Here is a 20,656-nt window from a genome sequence, read left to right as displayed (position 1 = left end):
TCTCATTTTCAATAACTTTTAGGTGCGATTGGTTTACAAAATGTAGGATTACTAGTAAGAATAAAAGATTATCAGGGAATAGGATTACTAGGAATGTTGTGTTTGATTGGTTTAGCAAGAATGTAAGATTATCGTGTTTGGTTAAAGGAATAAAATATTATTAGAACGTATATTTAACCAAATTATCTTTATTATATATTTGTTTTTTAATAATTTTGAAAATATTTATATATTTTCTTTAAAAAATTTAAATTCATAAAATTTATATAATTTTTTTACAAAATTGAAAATATAAAAAGGTTTAATGAAAGGGTAAAATTTTATTTTAACCATTGAACTTCATATAAAATTTTAATTATAGATTTTTTTTTTGTAAATATAAAATAGTTTAAGGATAAATTTGTAATTTAACATTCGTAGAATTTTTATTATTCAATGACAAAAAATGATATTTTTGAAAAGGAAAAAAAAATTAAGGGCATTTTAGTCTAAAACATCGGTAATCCAACAATACCTAAGGGAAGAGAGGTAATGACATTCCCGATAATATACCCCAAAAAATCTACTATTGATAATAAAATATGACTGGGAATGACATTCTCGGCTAACCAAACGAGGGAATGTGATTACATTCTCATGGGAATGTGAATCTCATATTCCCCCAACCAAATGCACCCTTAGGGTAAATTACATGGATCATCATTGTATTTTCACTCACTTTATTTTAAATTCGTTCAATTTTCTCACTGAACTTAACATAATTAGTATTTTTAGTCACTCAATTGTTATATATTTAACGGCGTTAAAACGATGTTGTTTTAGAAAAATAAAATTTTCACCAAAACGGCATTGTTTTGCATCTATATAACAGTTCATTTATAACGTCGTTAAGAGAGAAAATGGTCGAGTGACAAAAAATACTAATTATGTTAAGTTCAGTGTGGAAATTGAACGGATATAAAGTAAAGTGAGTGAAATAGGAAATAAAACAAAGTACAATAATTATCCGTGTAATTTACCCTAAATTTTAACATATATATATATATATATATGATTTTGTGTTTTATATTATATTTTAAGGGCAAAATTAAAAATAACCATTAAACTATCTCAAAATAGTCTTTTTAGACACTAAACCTTTTACAAATTAAGCATTAAATTTTGGATTTTTTGTTTTTACTAATTATTTCTTATAAATATTAAAAATAGTACTAACATGAAATTTTAATTATAGTCTAATGACAAAATAAGATATTATCCATTAATTTTAATATATCATGTCATCGTGTAAAAACAACTAACACCATGATATTTATTTTATAACAAAATTTAAATTTCATATTCATTTTATAATTTTAATAGTTTAACAAATTATTTTAAAATAATTTAATAATATTTTAAAAAAATATTTTTGAATTATGGTATATTATTAAGAGAAGTGCATGAACCATCATCATAGATCCAAAATGCAAAGGATATGGATATGAATACAATTGAGAAGTCTCCTTGAAATCCTCACCATTCATTCCTCTTGCTGTCAGAATTCAAATAATTTATAATTTATAATTTATAATTTTATTTTAAATTTAAATTAAATTAAATTTTTTTTAATTTTTTTAAATGTTATGTTTTAATTCATTTTATATTGTATCACCAAATTTAGTTGACCTTTATTCTCATATGTAATAGGGTAAGGGGGAGGTAGGATAGTAGGCTGCCCCCAACACTAGGTCGAGAACAGCTTCCGTAGGAGATCTCCGAATTATGAAATGCCCTCCGTGTAACTCGATCCTACGACCCTAAGGTTAAGAACTTTGTGCTCTACCAACTGAGCTGGATATATGTATGTTGTCAATAATTTAAAAAATATTTTAAACAAATAATATTATATAATCACATTAGAATTAAAAAACTAAACAAATAATATAAATTTAAAATTTTTAAATATATATATATATATATTATGTCACACGAATTATTATTATTTATTTATTGAAAGGAAATTTAAATTGACACATTAAATTGAATCACAACTAAGGACTGAGAATTGCTCTCTCTTCACTCTTGTGATTGAATTTAATGCATGAATGAAGTGCTCTTTCTTTCAACCCCTAAACCCTTTCATATTATTATAATTAGTAAATATTATAATTTAAGTTATAATATTTTTTAAGGAATTTAGTGTTTTATTTTATTAGATTAATTTTTTATTATCTTTAATATATATATATTATCGCATACAAAAATATAAACATACACCATTTAAATATATAAACTATTTGAAAATAATTATAACTATTATATTTTTTCTTTACTAAGATTAAATATGTATGGTTTAAAAATGTGAAAGAATAATTTAAAATAAGTATAAATGATTGAAATATAATTCAATGATATTTAATGTCGTTAAATTTTAAAAATAAAAATAATAATAATAATAATAATAATAATGTAACATCTAAATTTTTTATTTAGTGTAGCTTTTAAATTTCTCTTTAAATAATTCTTTAAATTTAACGTAGATTAAAAAATAAAACAATTCTTTAAATTCCTGTTAAGAAATTAATTAAACTTTTAAATATTTTAAAAATTAACTAAATACTTATATCACGTCATCATTCATCATAAATTTCTATATCGAAATCATACAATATAATTTCAATATCATAATGATTGATATTTTAATTTATTTAATCAAAAGTTAAAACTATGTTTTTTCCAATTTACAGACTATCGAGTACAAATATAATTTGAAGTCCACATTAATTTTATTTAAAAAAATTAAAGACTCATAAGCCTTTAATTATTATATAAAAAATTTAATATAAAAATTAATACTTAAATTATATTTAAAATTAACTTTTTAATAATTATTTTTTAAACAAATACATAATACTTTTTCCTTTACACTTTTAAATATCTATCAATAAAAAATGGTAAAACTTTCGAGATAATGTTCTGAAAGAAATTAATTCACGAACTAATACGCTCCCAAGATTAATTGCTCAAATAGGGTGAAATCCACAGTGTTGGCCGTAGGTCTCCATGTACTCCGGGCGACCTTGTAGGTCGCCATGCACTCATGGCGACCTCATGCACTCTGGGCGACCTACCCTTGCTTAAACAGAGAATGAACGTGTTGCATGGCACATGCACGTCCCAACACATAGGTCGCCATGCCCCCGGTAGGTCGCCATGCACTCCGGGCGACCTACCTTCGCTCGGCTTCCATCGGATTCCCTCGCATAGCTCGCTCGGTTGCCCTCGGATGCCCTCGCATAGCTCGTTCGGATGACCTCGGTCGGATGACCTCGGATGCTTTCGGATGGCCTCGGTCGGATGGCCTCAGATGCCCAGCGTATTAGGACGTGCATGACACATACAATCTCTTGTAGTTCGCCAAAAAGACATGACGACCTAGTAGGTCGCCCGAAAGGCATGACAACCTACGGCTAACACTGTGGATTTCACCTTATTTGAACAATTAATCTTGAGAATGTTTTATCTCGTGAATTAATTTTTTCTAAAACATTATCTCAAAAGTTTTGTCATTAAAAAAAATAGATAAATGACATACAATATGTATATATATTTTTAAAATAAAATATTATCTAAATATAATACGTGTAGCTTAATTATTTATTTTAAATATTTAACGATTTTTTAACAGTAAATATTATGTACACATTTTTATAATAAATCAGAACATTAGGGTTTTAACTTCGAATCCAATTTTAGAGAAAAATCCATAAATTGAAATACGATGAATGATATCACAAACCCTAAATCATAATCATAATTCGGAAAACAAAGATCTATGAGGCGATAAAAATCAAAGACAGATTCCATACCAATTAAGCCCAGTTTCATCAATCGTCTCTCTTTTTTCCCTTTAAAAAAGAAAAGAAAAATTCAATAATCTGTCGTCATCATCATCATGGTGATCAAAGGCGTAGAACAGTAAACTGGAGATCATCGGCTTCATCCAACGGTGGAAAATTGAGATCAAAAGGCAACATTATCCGGCACGAACCGATATCCACATCATCAACGACCGACGACGACGAATCGCAGTCACTATGACAATCCTCCGGCACCAGAGGCGGTGTTCTCGGATGACGCTTCCGAGCCGAGACCGCCGCGAAATCTGTCGAGATCTGTGGCGGTCCAGCCGTCGGTCTCGGCCCACTGAACGAGTCCACCGTACTGCTCATGCCACTCCTCGCGGGTCTCTGTGGGTTCACTTCCGGGTCTTGAAAATTACGGCGGTCAACGAAACCATCTACGAAAGGTGGGGTATCGGTGAGATCTACGGGGAAATTCGTTTTCGCTTTGGCTCCACGGAGTGACCTCGCAGCCGCATCGTAGGCTCGAGCGGCGTCTTCGGCCGAGTCGAAAGTCCCGAGCCAAACTCGGGTCTTTTTGCATGGGTCTCTTATCTCGGCGGCGAATCTTCCCCATGGCCTTTTTCTAACACCTCTGTACCTCGGTTCTTTCAAAGATCCGTTGTGTTCAACTCCCGGTTTCACTGCTGCGGCGGAGACGGCGGCACCTCTGGCTCTCCCCATCGGTAAATAATCGAAATCAGATGAGAAAAACGAAGTAAACTGAGAAAATCGACCCAGAGAAAACTAAGATTCTAAAGAAATTAAAAAAGAAGATTGAAGATGAAGGGCAAAATCAAGAAAGGAAATGGGAAAGGGAGACGAGGGCGGCGGGAGGAAGAAGATAGGTGGGATGGGAACATGAAGGCACCATCAAAGAAAGAGTTCACACAAAAACTGATATATTAATTATTTTAGTGGGTTGGTTTTAATTTTTTTTATTTTATTTCGTTAGGTCTAATTTGCTTTTATTCATTTTTAATATACTAAAATTTAAAATTTGATCCTTCAACTTTAATTTGGCATATTTTGATCCCTCATATCTTGTGATGTTATTTGTAAATTCAAATTGATAACGCTAAATACAAAATTAAGTGCCCAAATTATAGGCAAAATTAATTTTTGACGTCTAAATAATATTTTGTTAAAAATATATTTCTAATGTTTTATCCTTTATTTTTTTATGTGCCTATTGTTAGAGTAAACTGTAAGTGATATGTGTTATATTTATATTTTTTAATTTGTTAAAAATAAAATATTATTTAAAAATATTTTTTTAAAATATGAACGTGACATGTCATTTGGATTTTTTATCATTGAGTACTTAAAATTATTTTAAAGAGAATATTAGGTACCTATTTTTAATATAAAAAAAACTCTATGAGCATCAAAGTTATTTTGAGTATAATTTGAATTTTTTTTTACATTAAGTAAATTGATAATATCTTAAGTTCTTAATTCTGTTACCTTGAACTTGTATTCCTCTACATCTTCGGATCCTTGGGATACATTACAAATGGCAGAAGCTAACCTGTTCGAATCACCATCTACTTCTAAATCTTCTGTTTAAGAACATGTCGTAGTTAGACCTTCTGAGTTTCGGTTCTCGCCTCCGAAAGCTTCGCCTTCAAACTAGTTGTCTGCGTACCGCAGGACGATCCGCTGCACGTTTCGTTAGTGGATGAGTAGAGTCGGGTGACTCCAACGTCCCACCATTTCCGAGAGACTGAAACCACTGTTAATGGACTCTTGATCCGGGGACATAATGCCCCAATTTAACTTCCTTCCACTTGAAAGCCTGCCGTTCGTTCCTTCTACCAAGATCGTTTTTTTAGTTTTCGACTTTCTTTTGGCGTGATCTCCAAAGCCCTGCCATGGAAGAAACCTTCTTCAACTGTCTATCAGGCAAAGAACACACTCTGCTAATTCCTGTGCTTGAGGTATATCCGAATTCATTATCTGCCCCTGGTGAGCAGCTCGACCTCGGGTACTCGAGATGGCCTTCAGTTTCCCATCCACTCTCGTCTTCTTTCTCTACGTTTGCATTTGAATGTCTCAGAAAGCTTCCTTTGTTTTCATACTCATTTCGACTCGCCGTGTGAAATTTCGAGGCATGGCTGGCAGAACCACATGCAACACAGGATTCGATTTCGGTTTCACTGGCTTCGGGAAAAGCTTCATCTTCAAAAACAGCTAAAATGTCATACAGGTTTGGGCCATTAACTGTAGGTGCTACATATATGCAGGTTTTTCTTTCCAGGTTAATCTTGTTTGCTGCCAAAGTCTGCCAAGGATTTTACACGCCGTCTTTATCGGCCGCAGCCAGCATAACAGACTGTATTTCTTCTTTAAAGCCGAGTGAATCGGATTCATATTTGTGATACATAGATCTTTAATTCGACGAAAAGAATTGGTTTGAAGAAAGATCCTTGATCCTTAACCAATTAGAACGGTTTTGAACTAGTTTCCCACCCATATATCTAGTTACCAAGTCATATCCTATTCTGTACTGAAAAGTATTGCTTCAGCCATGGATACAAGCTTAACTTCTTACAGTACTCGGTCTGCGGTTTCGGATTCTTTTCTGATGTTCTCTTCCCCGGAGAAGTAGAATGCAATACTTGTGTTATCTTCTTAGTTGCATATGTTTTACTATATGTTGGTCGTCGGTTTCAATCTGCTTACAAAAAGGCAGAGGTATACATGTAATTGAGTTGAGTTGGGCCGAAATAGAAAAGTTTAGTTTTATATTTAAAAGTTATATTAATGTTTATAACTTTATATAATTAAATTAATTAATATATTTCATTGAGTTATATAATATAATTAAGTTTAGTTTTACCATTTTTTGATTGGAAATACATCTTTTTATTATTTTTATTGATTGTATATATATGTTATAATATTTCACCGAGTTGCTCTTGCACCGGCTGTTTTGTCTAGTTTATATAGGGACTTGAATCGTTGAAGGATTGATTCTGTGGCTCGATTGTGGCGCAAAGGTAATGGGTTGGTTAATCTTTATCACACTTTCAGTTAGTGCAGGTTTGGTTTGGGATAGGTTTCCAGGGTTGCGTCCGAGGCCTAATTCGATCTCGCGTGGTGAGCCGAGGGTAGCGGATGGAACAGGCTTAAGGTGAATGTTCCTGATGTGAAGCTAGCTATGGAGTCTGCAGGAGGAAGTTTCAATGGCGGCCCTATGTTATGTCAATTGATGTTGGCCTTTGTCAAAGTTTTATGGTGATGAGGAACAACATGTGTTGATCGATTCTCGTGTTTGTTTTAGACGACGAGATTCATTCGTTTGCTAGATGTTTGAGGGGCAGTGAGCTGTTGGACTAGGCAGCATAGAGCAGTATCTCCCACATCGGGTTTCGATGCAGTTCGGAATGGATCAAGATCTTCCTGAATGTTTTGCTAGATGCAATGAAAACACTGATATTGCTTAGAGAAATTACAGCAGACTGATTCGAGATGCAGCGTTGTATGTACCGCCAAGGCTTTTCGAATCGGATGTTACTTCACAGTACTGGCATTGGTGGAAGCAATCAGTGGTGGCTCATCGTGATGCTATCAAGCCATTTCTTAAGGTGCCTAGGAATCGAAGAAACATGATGTTTCAGGAAGGGAAAGGTTGCAAAGGAAATTCGAGCAAGGAAAGGAAGATGAAGAGGTGGAAGCAGGGGATTCTGTTCCGGATGCCGACGTGGAAGATCGATTAACGATAAGAGAATTGTTGATTTGTGCTTAGCATAACAGTGAAAACATGGTAACAAGTGGTGCGAGTGAGTCTCCCCTAGGTGCTCAAAGGCAACCATGCTCAACTAATGAAGTTGAAGCACTTGCAGAGATGAAAGCAAATACGAAACAATACGCAGTTGACGCAGAAAGTTCTGATGAAGCTAAAAAGTACAAAACCTTGGACAATATCTGTAAACGTTTATCGGTCGGTGAATGTCAAAACATGTCAACGATCATGGCAGTCACACATAAAGAAGATATTGAGAAGACCAAATGTGAACCGAAACAGGATGCCGATGTCACAAAGAATGCAAATTCAATCGAAGAATCAAAAGGATTGGTCACAGATGATGTCAAGAGCAACCAGATATCAAAGATGGACAAAGGCGTTGACACTACTGATCTTTTCACCCTTAGTCTTGAGCACGAAACTCGGATTTGCAGGCTTGAAAAAGGGTTCGCTAAGCTGAAGAAGTGAAGACTTTTACAACAAAACTGGTTTTATGCGCACATATGCTATAGAGTCATTAGATCTAACGTTCTTGCAGCATCATATCGGCGCATTACTTCTTTACACGTTCTCTTGTAAGTATCCGATCCCAGAATAGACATTGCAGAAAAATAGTTAGAATTAAGGTTTTTTTTGTGACCAGATAGTGTCTGATCAGAAATGTGAAGCTTATATTGCATAGACAATGAAAAACAACACTGTATGACCATTTTGCTTGAAGAATTTATGACAACGAGAAGTTGTCAACAAATGTGAAAATTATCTGTTAGTTTCTGTGTTAGCAGATGTGATTTAAGTTATTTTGGGCTATCTGATTCAATGGAGTTCGGACAGAGATGAAGAAAACAAAACATCATGAGACATTGTTCCTCGTTCCCTCACAAGGGACCAACTACGATTCGGTTGCTTCCGGGTGGAGGTAGGTTTCCCGTTTCCCATAGATCAGCTGTTGATTTTCCTTCATTCTTGAGCATATGTATCAGACATTTTGTTCATGATTTTGGGATGTCTTCCTTTGCAAGGAGACCGAAATGAACTGTTTGTTGCATATCGGATGAGACACTAACAAGAAGGTCATCACACAAGAGCATCGAGGAACATCATGACACAAAAGTCTTGGCTCCATTTGCTTTAACCCTGATAGTTTTTAATTGGTAAAGGCGTTTCGAATTGCGATTGCAGTCGGGTCGTTTTATATATCGACAGCAGATTTTCGATGTCTACCATAAGCTAAGCATCAATGGCAGCTCAATCTTAAAGAATATTATATGTATTGGCTCTGTTATTCATGTCTGCTGGAACATGTTTCCATCAAGCCTGAATTAGAAAAACAAAGCAAAAAAAAACCTGCCTAATCCCTTAACATAATGATAAGCCGCCTGCCGGCATCCTTTTCTACCGAAATCCGGCCATCATGGTTCGCCGAAGACAGTGAACTACGATCTCTTCAGAGCTATCTCTTTCGTTTATGTTATTCGATGAATCGAAATTCTTTAAACCAGTATCTCTCATGCTTTTGCCTGCAAAAGAGAGAGCTTATGAGATTGGGACAGTGAAATGATCGAAGACCGAGCATATTTTGAATGATTTAAGAAAGAATACAGAACATGTCGAAAGTATCTCCATCAAAGGCATGAACAGGCAGCAATGTAACGAGAATGCATCGTCGTTCATAATTTACGACAATCACTCACCCGGGAATACAAGAAGGTCCTAGGATAGCAATGGCTGCTCCGAGAGCATTGATCGGCTGGACAGGCGTGTGGAAGATGATGATCGACGAGACTATAACCGATACGTTTCATGGTGTTGCCGATGCTAAACGTCAAGGGAGAGATCTGATCGAGGGACATGTATGAGACCTGGTTGTATAGATGATAGAAAATACTCTGGCAGCCACCACCTACCATATGAATATATCGACAATGTTTGTTAGCACATACCGTTACGATTAGATCCAAAAGAGTACCGAAACCGGCACGGAATAAAGATAACACCGATATCATCTAATGCTCATGTTACGAGTCCCTGTCTGGATCGTTAATCGAACTCAAAAAGTAACCACGAAGTTCAGTAAACATCGATCGAACAGAATCAATAAGCAATACGAATTGACATCATGAACCAGAATTCAACAACTTGAATCTCCCAATATGTTTTTTCTGTCACATAGGCAATGGGGCCTCTAAAATCCTTTAATTCTAACCTACCAGCAAGAGAAATTCCGAAAGTTCATCGAAGTCCAACAAATAAATCTACACGATAATTACGACTTAGTACGGTTATGTTATTACCAGATGAACTGTGGTCCGATTAGATACGGCCTCTTTCCATCCTGCTGCCCACATGTGCGGTCCCTCCACGGCGATTGCGAAAGGTGTGAGAATTACAAGCGACAGCATACACAAACAGGCGTAGTAATTCATCCCACTAACAGCATTCCCCTTCATGCCCTTCTTCGAGAATATGTTACGGAAGACGAACGCCAAGTTTGATATCATAGCTCCCATAAAACCTGAAAATACACGACGAAGAACCACCGAGTTCACCACTCCGGCTGGCCATAACCTCAAAAACAAATCGAGTAAAAGTACAAGCTCAACCCAAGTAAGGATCTTCAAGCATCATAAACAAGACACCATGGTAACTAATGTTCTTTACGGTCATATTGAAGTTGAGTCGGTTAAGGCAGCAAGACCGCAACCGCCGATGATAGGAAGAAGGGACAGGTAAACCGCCGGAGGGAAGGTCTCGCCGAGCAAGAACCTCGACAATGACACTGAACGCCGGTTCACTGCTTTTAATGATGTGAGTGAATGAAATTGCAACCTTAGACATGCTCACAGTAGCTGCAACATGTCCAATGGTATGTGCCGCAGCAACCTAGGAAAAATGAAACCAAAGAACATACATTAGAATTTGACATCTTAATTTCTCAGAAACAAGAACATCACCAGAAACTGAATCACAGACTATTTGATATGATATGAATTCCTATGATTTCTTTCACTTTCTCACCAACCAAACAACAAAAGTGGGAAAATCTCACCGGAAACATAGCCTTCCAGAACTCAATATCGATTTTCGGGGGCTCGGCAATCCTTTGGGCCCAAAACCAACATCATCAAAGAACCACAGGCAAGGGACAGAGTTGAAGTTAACCAAGGGAAAGGATAAACATTCAAAACCTTCTTGTTGTAGATATTGAAAACCACATTCAAAGCCCACCAAGTTGCAAAATAATCCCAATTTTCACTCTCTGGGCGGTTTCCGATTTACCTTCGGCCCCCACCGCCGCCGACGGTGACTTGTCAGCTTCATACGCCTTGTAATGGATCGCCGGTGTTTTCTCCTTATGAAAAACAACAACTCTCGATGGATGAGATGTGCAAAGGCTTTGACACTGAAATATGGCTCTTTTGTTGGTGTTGTTTTGAAGGTTTAAAGATGGTGAAAACGAAGATCTAATGGAAGGAGTTCTTTTGTGAACAACTGAGCTGGAAAATCCATGGTTAAAGCTGATTGCTTGATGCCGAAACTCATTTTGTTTCTCGAAATTTCTGATCAAATTCAAGCTGGGAATTTGCTAAAAACTTGAACTTTAAAGTTTTTAAGATCAAGAAACGACAAACAAAGATAGAAACTCTGAAATCAAATTAAAAATACCTGTAAACCCAACTTTTTTTTCTTCCCTTTTCCTTTCACCAGAAAAAAAACAATGAATTTACAAACTTCAAGCTACTACGTTCCTATTTATAAGGAGAAAATACCAAAGGTAAAATGGAAAGGAAAGAGGATTTTATGGAAAGTTCTTACTTGGAGTTTAGAGAGAATAACAAGGCGGTGAAAACTTTGAAAAATTAAGCTATGGAGAAACTTTCTTAAGCTATTTAAATCAAAGTCTAAATCCTAAAGTTTTTCTTTGTCAATTGAAGGTTTCATTTCTCTTGAAAAGGTCCTCCATTTTAAAATTAGGGTAAATTATATCATTCCTCACTTAACTTTATTCTCTCTCTTATTTCACTCATTGTATTTTCAAATTTTTTAATTTATTCACTGAACTTTCAGATTATTTCTCTTTTAAATTATTTTATTATTATTTTTTTATGACTTGACATTTTTTTTATTATTAATGATTCAAAATATAAAAAAAAAACAAAAGGTGTCAAGCGTCATCGTCGATCATCGTAGATGGTGGTCATCTGATCCCACATTTCATGGGTTGCTTCGCCTCAACACCCTGAGTACGAATCAGACCTTCATTTTGTCGGAACTTGCTTCAAAGTCCACGAATTGGAGATCGGAAATGAGAAAGCCTAAATGTTTCAGTCGAGATTCACGAATTTTAGGATACTTTTTAGTGCAACCGCCGCCAAGTTCGGACTCACTGGTTGAGGCAAATCGACCTATGAAATTTGAGACCGAATAACCACCATCTACGATGGTGGTGTCTGACCACATTCTATTTTTATTTGATATTTTAAATTATTTGTGTATTAAATAATAATAAAAAATATCATGTCATATAAAATAATAATAAAATAATTCACAATGATAAAAACAATAGCAATTCTAAATTTCACTGAATAAATTAAAAATATTAAAAATACAATAAATAAAATATGAGATGAAGAAAAATTCAATGAGAAATGATGTTTTTTACTCTTAAAACATAATAGAGAGTTTAAGAACTTCCACCGATGCTACATCAACTTTCTGAAGTCGGTTAGTCTTTTATTTTATAATTTCTTATTGCATGATAATATTCAAGTAATAGAGGCGACAATGCGTCATTTGGGTGGTACATTTGATTCGTCGTTGGATGATTGTCGTTCAGTGTGGGAGAGGAGGAGCTTGCAGCTGAAAGAGATCACCCGTACTACGTTAGCAACTAGAATAACGGGGCATGCAGCTTGTGGCGGTGTTATTCGCTATCATAGAATAACGTGCATGGGTGGTGAAAACTGAGTACGTTGCGAGAGAGGGTAACTTAGCATGGATGGATTAGTTAAATTGGCTAATGTTGGTGATCTCCAATGACGTTCGATGTTCCCCCTTATTCGATTGTTGGTTAAAGTATATTTGTTGGGATTTCTTGTTACGTGTATTCTTTTCCTCCGATTAGGTTTAAGGGGCTTCCTCGTCTATAGAGGGTTGTGGGAAAAATGATTTTCCCATATAAGACATTCACCATATTATTTCCTGAATTAGGGCTTCTTATTAGTCTGAAGACGCCATTCACTCCTAGGGTCTTCTCCATTTGTCTGAAGACGTCATGCAGTCGTGGGGTCTTCTTCATTTGTCTGAAGACGCCATGCAATCATGAAGTCTTCATATTTAGCTTGAAGACGCATGGAGCACCTGACATCTTTAGGTTGGTACTGTGCAATTCACCCTAGATGTGGAAATAATCCCCGGGTGGATTATATTGAGATTTTTTTCCCACATCATTTACTCAGTTATTTTGTCAGGTTTAAGGGATTATTTGATGAGGCACACGGTGATCTCTTTTTCACTAAAAAGATAATAATTGTTCATAGTCTTTCTTAACTATTGAAACACACTTTACAGAGGCATCTTTTGAACTCATAACTTCTAAAAAGAACTATTCTCCCCTAGTCAGACTATTATTTGATGGATTCATTTTCGTTCCACTTAATTTAATGATATTTACAAGTTATGATAATTATTTAAATATTTCATAATTATATAATTATATTTGTTGTGATGGTACATATAACGATTTATAATTAGGAAGGGCAACAGGTCGGGTTCGGGGCGGGTTTTGCTCGCCCCGTCCCCGAATCCGAAATGAATTCTCGTCCCCAATCCCGACCTGATCCCCGACGGATTTTTTATCGGGGCGCCCCGTCGGGGATTTTTTTTGCCCCGTCCCCGAACCCGACCCTAAATATTATACCCGAACCTGAACCCGAAAATATTTTATATATAATTAATATAAAATATATAAAATATTATATATATAATTAATATAAAAAATAAAAAATATTATATATATATATATAATCAGGGCAGGTCGGGGATACCTTTCCCTGAACCCGACCCGAACAAATCTCCGAAAAATATCCTCGAACCCGAACCCGACCCGATATCATTCAATCCGACCCGAACTTGACCAGGTTTCGGGTTTCCCCGTCGGGTTCGGGTCATATTACCATCCCTATTTATAATTATATTTATCGTCATTGAGATGTGATGAATAAAGAGAATTAAGTATACTGGACTCTTATTTAAGACCCTTGCTTTATTCCAAGCTGACAAATTGGTAAAAAATAATGAAAAATTTAGACAATGAATGATGATGATGAAAAATTTAATGAATGAAAAATAAAAAATAATTAAGTTTAGGTACTAAAACAAATCAAAACTAATATTTAAGTACTAAACATGTAATTTACCGAATCTTCTTTGTCTTTGTCAAATTATGCCATTGCTGTTAAATTTAGATAAAAGAGTTGGAAGACAGACAGGAGAAGCAAAGCCAGTGAAATTAACGAATAAAACGGCTGATTGTTTGTTTACCATTTGTCTCTGTCACGTCCCCTTATGTTTTGTGAGATACAACAATGGCAGAAAAAAACCATAATTAACCAGAAAATAATAAAAAAATAGTTTTTTTCCCTGAAATAAAAAGAAACCCCAAAGCAACATATACTCTCCTCCTCTCCTTTTATTTGCTGTTTTGAATATCTTGGCTGAGCTTTCTAAGTTTTCCCCTACATTTTCCTTTGATTTCTCATTGAAAGCTCCAGCTTTTTGGTGCTGTTTGCTGCTCAAAACAAGAGCAAAGATTTTCCTTTTCTGGGTTCATAAAGGGAAGTTTGTTGTTAAATGTGGGGGGCTCCTGCAGAACCTGCGGATTCTTATTATGAGGTCCGGCCTGAATGCACCGATGTGCCTGGAACCAAATTCAAGATCAGGGTTTGTCTTCATTCAAATTCATACATACACACACATATATATATGTATATGTATATATAAACGAAAACTTGGATCAATGGTTAAGACAATGCTGGAAATGAAGCATGTTTTGATGTGACGGGGTTCTTTTGATTTTGAGATTCGATCTTGAATATATGCATATATATGACAATAATGGTGCTTTGATTCAATAAAATGGAGATTTCATTTTTATTTTGCTTGTGCAGCCTGGTAAAACTCTAAGTGTAAGGAAATGGAAAGCTGCATTTTCTCCGGACGGGCAGCTGGATATCGGCCAAACACTAGGTCGAATCCACCGTGGGGTGAGTGCTCGTATCGGTCGTCGTCGAGATTCGAACTCTAAAGCTCTTATATTGTGTTGAATTCGGTGACCAATTACCTGCAAAATCAAATGCATCAATAATATATATATATATATATATGTTCTGTTTATGTTTGTTTAAATGCATATATTCATAGGGGATCCATCCAACAATTAGAGGAGAAGTCTGGGAGTTCCTACTAGGCTGTTTCGATCCGAGGAGTACATACGAAGAAAGGGAGCAGCTCCGGGAGGAACGAAGGTTAGCTCTCTTACCGGCAACCGATCTTATATCGGAGAATTATAAGTATCTGTAACGACATACAAGTCGAGACTTAAACTCGAGTCGCATGTATATCTCAGGGAGCAATATGAAAAATGGAAGATTGTATGTCACGAAATCTTTCCGGTTGTCGGAAGTGGTGAATTTATTACCGCGCCTGTAATAACCGAAGATGGTCAGCCGATTGAAGAACCTCTAGTGCTTCAAGAGGCACATAATGCAGGCCAGTTACTGGTCTAACATAATTTGTTTTTGTTGAAAATGAAATAAACCAGTTACTAATGTGTGATTAATTATCATTCAGCTGAAGCAGCAACTCCTAATAGTACAGAAATTGTGAATGATCTAATCAGTAATGGTCCTTTGGATAAGAGAATAATCAACTGGCTGCTCTTATTACATCAAATAGGTATCCCGATGATTCGTTAATTCAACTCGGGATGAATGTCGAATCCGGATATGTATCTAATGAGGATCTTGTTTCATTAGGTCTTGACGTTAAACGAACCGACCGGAGTTTAATATTCTATGAAAAGCAAGAGAATTTAGCGAAACTTTGGGATATTCTCGTTGTTTATGCCTGGATCGATACAGATGTTGGATATTGTCAAGGTAAGTATCGAATTTCGTCGAGTTTTTTTGTTTGGGAAGTGATGATTATATAGTTTTATGGAATGTTTGATTGCTTCATAAACAATGTTGACCAGGGATGAGTGATATATGCTCCCCCATGATAATTCTTCTAAAAAACGAAGCCGATGCATTTTGGTGCTTCGAACGTCTGATGCGCAGATTGGTATGTATCTGGCATATGTATGTTTGAATATGTGATGGATACGGGTACTCATCGTTGCATGTGTTTTCCGATTCTTTCGATTTTACCGTTGTCCGTGCTGTTTTCTTTTTGTACGTGTTTATTTCACTTCTTACAGAGGGGGAACTTCAAATGCACTGAAAGCTCTGTTGGGGTAGAGTCACAGCTTAGTCATTTGGCTATGGTAACTCAAGTAATCGATCCGAAACTTCATCAGCACTTAGGTACGAAACGGAAGTTATATCGATTCATTCTCTAGTGTTCTACATTGTTACGTTACTCGAACTCGGGTAGGAGTATCCGGATGCCGAACATATTTTGCTGATCTTCTCATATTTGCTTTACAGAGACACTGGGTGGGGGTGACTATCTGTTTGCTGTTCGAATGCTGATGGTTTTGTTTCGTCGAGAGTTCTCATTTTGTGATTCGCTGTATCTGTGGGGAGGTACGATACTGATGTCCGAACACATATCGAATAGCCGAGCATGAGGTTAGCATAACCCGGGCGTTTTTTACTCATAAATTTAGTTTGGATTGAATTGGAACAGATGATGTGGGCTCTAGAATACGATCCGGATTTGTTCTACCTATATGAAGAACCAACATTAAGTATGGAGGAAGCTAAAATGAGATCAAGATCGATGCGTCATTACGGGAAGTTCGAGAGAGAAAACATGAAAATAAAAAGCGAGGAAGCTCCCCTCCCGATTTCTGTTTTCCTTGTTGCAAGTGTCTTGAAAGATAAGAGCACCAAGCTACTCCACGAAGCTCGGGGCCTCGACGATGTTGTTAAGGTGAGTTCCGAATACGGAAACATTCTATACACAGAATCGAATTCTTATAACCGTGTTCGAATGCGTACCAGATTTTGAATGACATAACCGGAAGCTTGGATGCCAAGAAAGCTTGTAACGAGGCAATCAAACTCCATAAAATATCTGAAAAAAGTAAACGGTATGGTTTAACTTCTGTTCTCACGGGATCAATCAATTTTACCATGTCCTGATTTTAATTCCGATGTCTATATCGTGATGAACAGGCTAAGACGACGTAGCCCGCGAGGTAAATTCGACGGCGATGTTTGCTTCCCGGTCAAGAAAGTAATAATGAGAGTAACTTGTTTTGGAAGATTACAATTAACATATACATACAGACAAATAAATTTTGCAGGGCGAGGCCGAGGCCGAAGAATCCTGGGTTAGCTGATAGTTGTATATGGTGATACCAATCTTCCAAATTAATTGTATACTAAAACACTGTTTACCATTTCATTCATTTGTTGTATTAACCTATAGGTTAATGAAAACCAGTTTTTTGTGCTTATATTTTATGTTTTACTCGATATTTTCATTTTTTATCCGTATGACATTATGCGTAGTCGGGGACAAAACCAGGATCCCGACTCGAGAAGGGCACAGCAACTCAATGGTTCACCTTAACACCATTTCTAGACTCACTGGTTCAGAACTCGGGCTCATCGTATTCCTGATTCGAGCAATTTGATCATCCTCGGCACAGCAACCCTCTAAATCATCATGCACCGTGGTCAGTGTTTCATCTGGACTCCGGAGGTTGCCAGAGGATGTAGCTGCTAATTGGAATGAAAGCCAGCTCTGTAATAGCATCAGCCGTCCTATTCCTCTTCTTGAAAAACATGGGTGATTCGGACTTCCCACTCTCTTGCTAATAATCTTCAAACACCATGAAGTATGGCACAGTGGTCGGCAATAGTATCATCCTAACTGCCTCTTGGCTGTCCATCTCAAGCATGATTCGGCCAAGTCCCAGCTCCCGAGCCCGATTCAAACCAGCATATGCAACCCACGACTCAGACTCGATGACGGAACATACCCCTATATTGAGAGAAAAACCAACCAGCCAAAGACCTGCATGTTCTCTAATTACGCCGCCAGAAGCAGCAAGAAGCTAAGTGCATATATCGTCAATGAATACTTCAGATCAAATGAAACCGCATAAATAACATAAATAGAGAAGATGAAGAAGGAAAAGTGCTAATCAATGGGTGTAAGTCACGTAAAGCAACTAAATTAAAATTAAATGAAAAGTTCTATAAAAAAATAGAATAAAGAAGGAAAAGGCAACTGAAGAAGTAATTGAATTATAAAAAATTGATCCTAAAATATTGGGGGGATGAGAACAGTAAAGGAAAGAAAGTTTTTTTTTTTTTGTATCCCAAGGTGTCCCCAGGCTTCGCCTGAGACTAATCCTCCGAGGTACTGTCGGGCACGAAAGGTGGGAACCTCTCCCAAGAAGGTTTTCTGTATCCACAAGGGCTCGAACTTGAGACCACTTGCTTAAGCGACCAGAGCCCCTTCCACTCAGGCCAACCTTCGTTGGTAAGGAAAGAAAGTTTATAACGAAGCAAAGTTTGACCAAAAAAAAAGTTAAATCAAAATAAATTGCAAAATTTTAGGAAATAGGAAAATAAATTAAAATTTTTAAAACGACTACAAATGAAAATTAAAATCACGTAAAAGAGACATAACCTTAAACCTAATTAGATGAGTGAAAAGAGTTTAAAAAGGACGAAATTAGAATAAATACAGAGTTTTGGGGAAAATCTGAAAAAATAAATCATAATAAAATAAAGCGAAAAGGACTTAAATGAATTTTCAAAAAGAGATGAAGGGACTGAGAACGTAATTTGATCCTACACATTAAAAACGCGCGGTTTTTGGGGGCTCCGAACAGGTCACTGGGTCAGTATAAAGGCCAAACTTCAAAAACAAAGTTCTCTCAACATGTTCTTCGCGTTCTTCTTTTTCTGAATAACTTTTACCATTGTAAATTAAATATATTACTTAATTTAAATATTAGTAGGATAATTAATTTATTTAAAAAGATATTTGTTATCTTTCTAACTTTGAATATTAAAGAAAATTATATATTTTTATATATTTTAAATTAAAATAATACGTATTTAAGTTTGAATGGTAAAAGAAGTTTTATCATTTTAATATTTCAAATTAAAATATATAAAATAATACGTATTTAAGTTTGAATGGTAAAAGAAGTTTTATCATTTTAATATTTCAAATTAAAATATATTATTATCGGTTTAATGTTGAATATTAAAATATATTTGGTTAGATTAAATATCTCTTGAAAATACCTTATAAATAGTGAGTTAATTTGTTCGGTTAAACACAAGTTAAAACATCTCAAAATACCTCACAACTCAAATTTTCAAGAATTTCTCTTATCTTGAAAAAATTATCTTCTTCAGATTTTTCGGTGATAGTTGAAGGCAAGGATTGTTCGTGATCTGTATAGATGTGCTACTGTAAGTGATCATTAGTTGTTGTATCCTGGGAGACATATGACCAATGAACTCGAGCAGAACTCGAGCACCAAAGGAGTGATCAAAAATCTGTCTTAAGAAAACTGTGCAACAACAAGCCTCAACTGATTCCGATCGATAAATCAAAATAAAAAAAAAGTATTTTATTTTCATTTATTTTTATCTTATCATCTAAAAAGTTTATTTATTTTTATTTATTTTCTCAAGATTGATTTTGTCTTATTTAAACAAGCTATACAGTAGCACTTCCAAGAGGCTTACATTGCTAAATTCACTTTGGAGGTAAGCTCGGATCAAGAGCACTGGAGAGTCATGTTTTTCGAACAGGAAATTTTCCAAGTTCTTAAGAATTCTGATAGGAACCGAGCCCTAGGACCCGACGATTTTAACCTTAATTTTTTAAAGAAGTTCTGGTCAGATTCAAAGGATGTTGTGTTGCAATTTTTTGAAGATTTTTACAACTGTGGCAAGTTGAATCCGTCGTCGTTGGATGATTACAAACCCATCAGTCTTGTAGAAGGGATTTATAGACAATTGGGCGGCCGTAATTGGATGCTTGGATGGTAATTCACCGACAGAATATTTAGGCTACCCTTAAGGTGTTTGGATGAGGGAATGTGAGATTCTCATGATAATGGAATTCACATTCCCGTTTAGTTAGATCGAAAATCCTATTTCCGGTAATGTAAGATTATAAATAGTAGATTTTTTGGGATATATTACAAGAAATGTCATTACCTTCCTTTCCTTAGGTATTGTTGGATTACCGGCGTTTTGGACTAAAATGCCTTTAATTTTTTTTCTTTCAAAAATATATTTCTTCTGTCATTGAATAATAAAAATTCTACGAAGGTTAAATTACAAATTTATCCTTAAACTATTTTAGATTTACAAAAAAAAGTTTATAATTAAAATTTTATATGAAGTTTAGGGGTTAAAATAAAATTTTACCCTTTCATTAACCTTTTATATTTTCAATTTTGTAAAAAAATTATATAAATTTTATGAATTTATAATTTTTAAAGTTATAATTTTTAAAGAAAATATATAAATTTTTAACAACACAAAATACAATATTCCCAGTAATCATATTCCTTGGTAATCTTACATTCCGTGAACCAACGCACCCTTAGGAGCAAAGCGTAATGCTCGACCGTTGTGGGAGCCAGTCATTGGAAGCTCGACCGTTGTGAGAGCCAGTCATTGGAAGAGTTCCAACTTAACAAAGATAATAATTTGTCTATATTTTCAGTTTTTCTGTACTTAATTCATAATCACATTCATCTATTAATAGAATGTTATTAAACTATTCAATAAATTAAACACCATTATTAAAA

The 20,656-nt window shown here is 35.4% G+C and overlaps 2 protein-coding genes and 1 pseudogene across 2 annotated transcripts; 1 reads left to right on the top strand and 2 right to left on the bottom strand.

The window, feature by feature from the left end:
* Positions 1-3,816: 3,816 nt before the first annotated feature.
* LOC120189430 (ethylene-responsive transcription factor 3-like) lies at positions 3,817-4,763 on the bottom strand. The gene has a single exon (XM_039192713.1). The coding sequence runs from the start codon at positions 4,566-4,568 to the stop codon at positions 3,945-3,947; it is 624 nt and encodes a 207-aa protein (XP_039048644.1). The 5' UTR covers positions 4,569-4,763; the 3' UTR covers positions 3,817-3,944.
* Positions 4,764-8,921: 4,158 nt separating this feature from the next.
* LOC120189623 lies at positions 8,922-11,564 on the bottom strand (annotated as a pseudogene).
* A 2,923-nt stretch (positions 11,565-14,487) lies between these two features.
* Positions 14,488-17,659, top strand: LOC120189622 (GTPase-activating protein GYP7-like). The gene is made up of 13 exons (XM_039192850.1): positions 14,488-14,577; positions 14,805-14,900; positions 15,058-15,161; positions 15,263-15,405; positions 15,487-15,591; positions 15,672-15,794; positions 15,890-15,978; positions 16,115-16,220; positions 16,344-16,442; positions 16,562-16,791; positions 16,863-16,951; positions 17,037-17,097; positions 17,516-17,659. The coding sequence occupies exons 1-13, from the start codon at positions 14,488-14,490 to the stop codon at positions 17,657-17,659; spliced, it is 1,479 nt and encodes a 492-aa protein (XP_039048781.1).
* Positions 17,660-20,656: the final 2,997 nt, after the last annotated feature.

Source organism: Hibiscus syriacus, unplaced genomic scaffold, assembly GCF_006381635.1.
Source record: "Hibiscus syriacus cultivar Baekdansim isolate YM2019G1 unplaced genomic scaffold, ASM638163v2 tig00116958_pilon, whole genome shotgun sequence".
Classification (NCBI taxonomy): domain Eukaryota; kingdom Viridiplantae; phylum Streptophyta; class Magnoliopsida; order Malvales; family Malvaceae; genus Hibiscus; species Hibiscus syriacus.
This window is presented reverse-complemented; position numbering and strand designations above follow the sequence as displayed.

Bases quoted from the DNA above. Each gene is read 5' to 3' on its own strand.
- LOC120189430 (XM_039192713.1), bottom strand. From the start codon at position 4,568: ATGGGGAGAGCCAGAGGTGCCGCCGTCTCCGCCGCAGCAGTGAAACCG.
- LOC120189622 (XM_039192850.1), top strand. From the start codon at position 14,488: ATGTGGGGGGCTCCTGCAGAACCTGCGGATTCTTATTATGAGGTCCGG. The intron at 15,979-16,114 runs GTATGTATCTGG...CACTTCTTACAG, and splicing joins AACGTCTGATGCGCAGATTG to AGGGGGAACTTCAAATGCAC. The intron at 17,098-17,515 runs GTAATAATGAGA...TCCTCGGCACAG, and splicing joins TTTGCTTCCCGGTCAAGAAA to CAACCCTCTAAATCATCATG.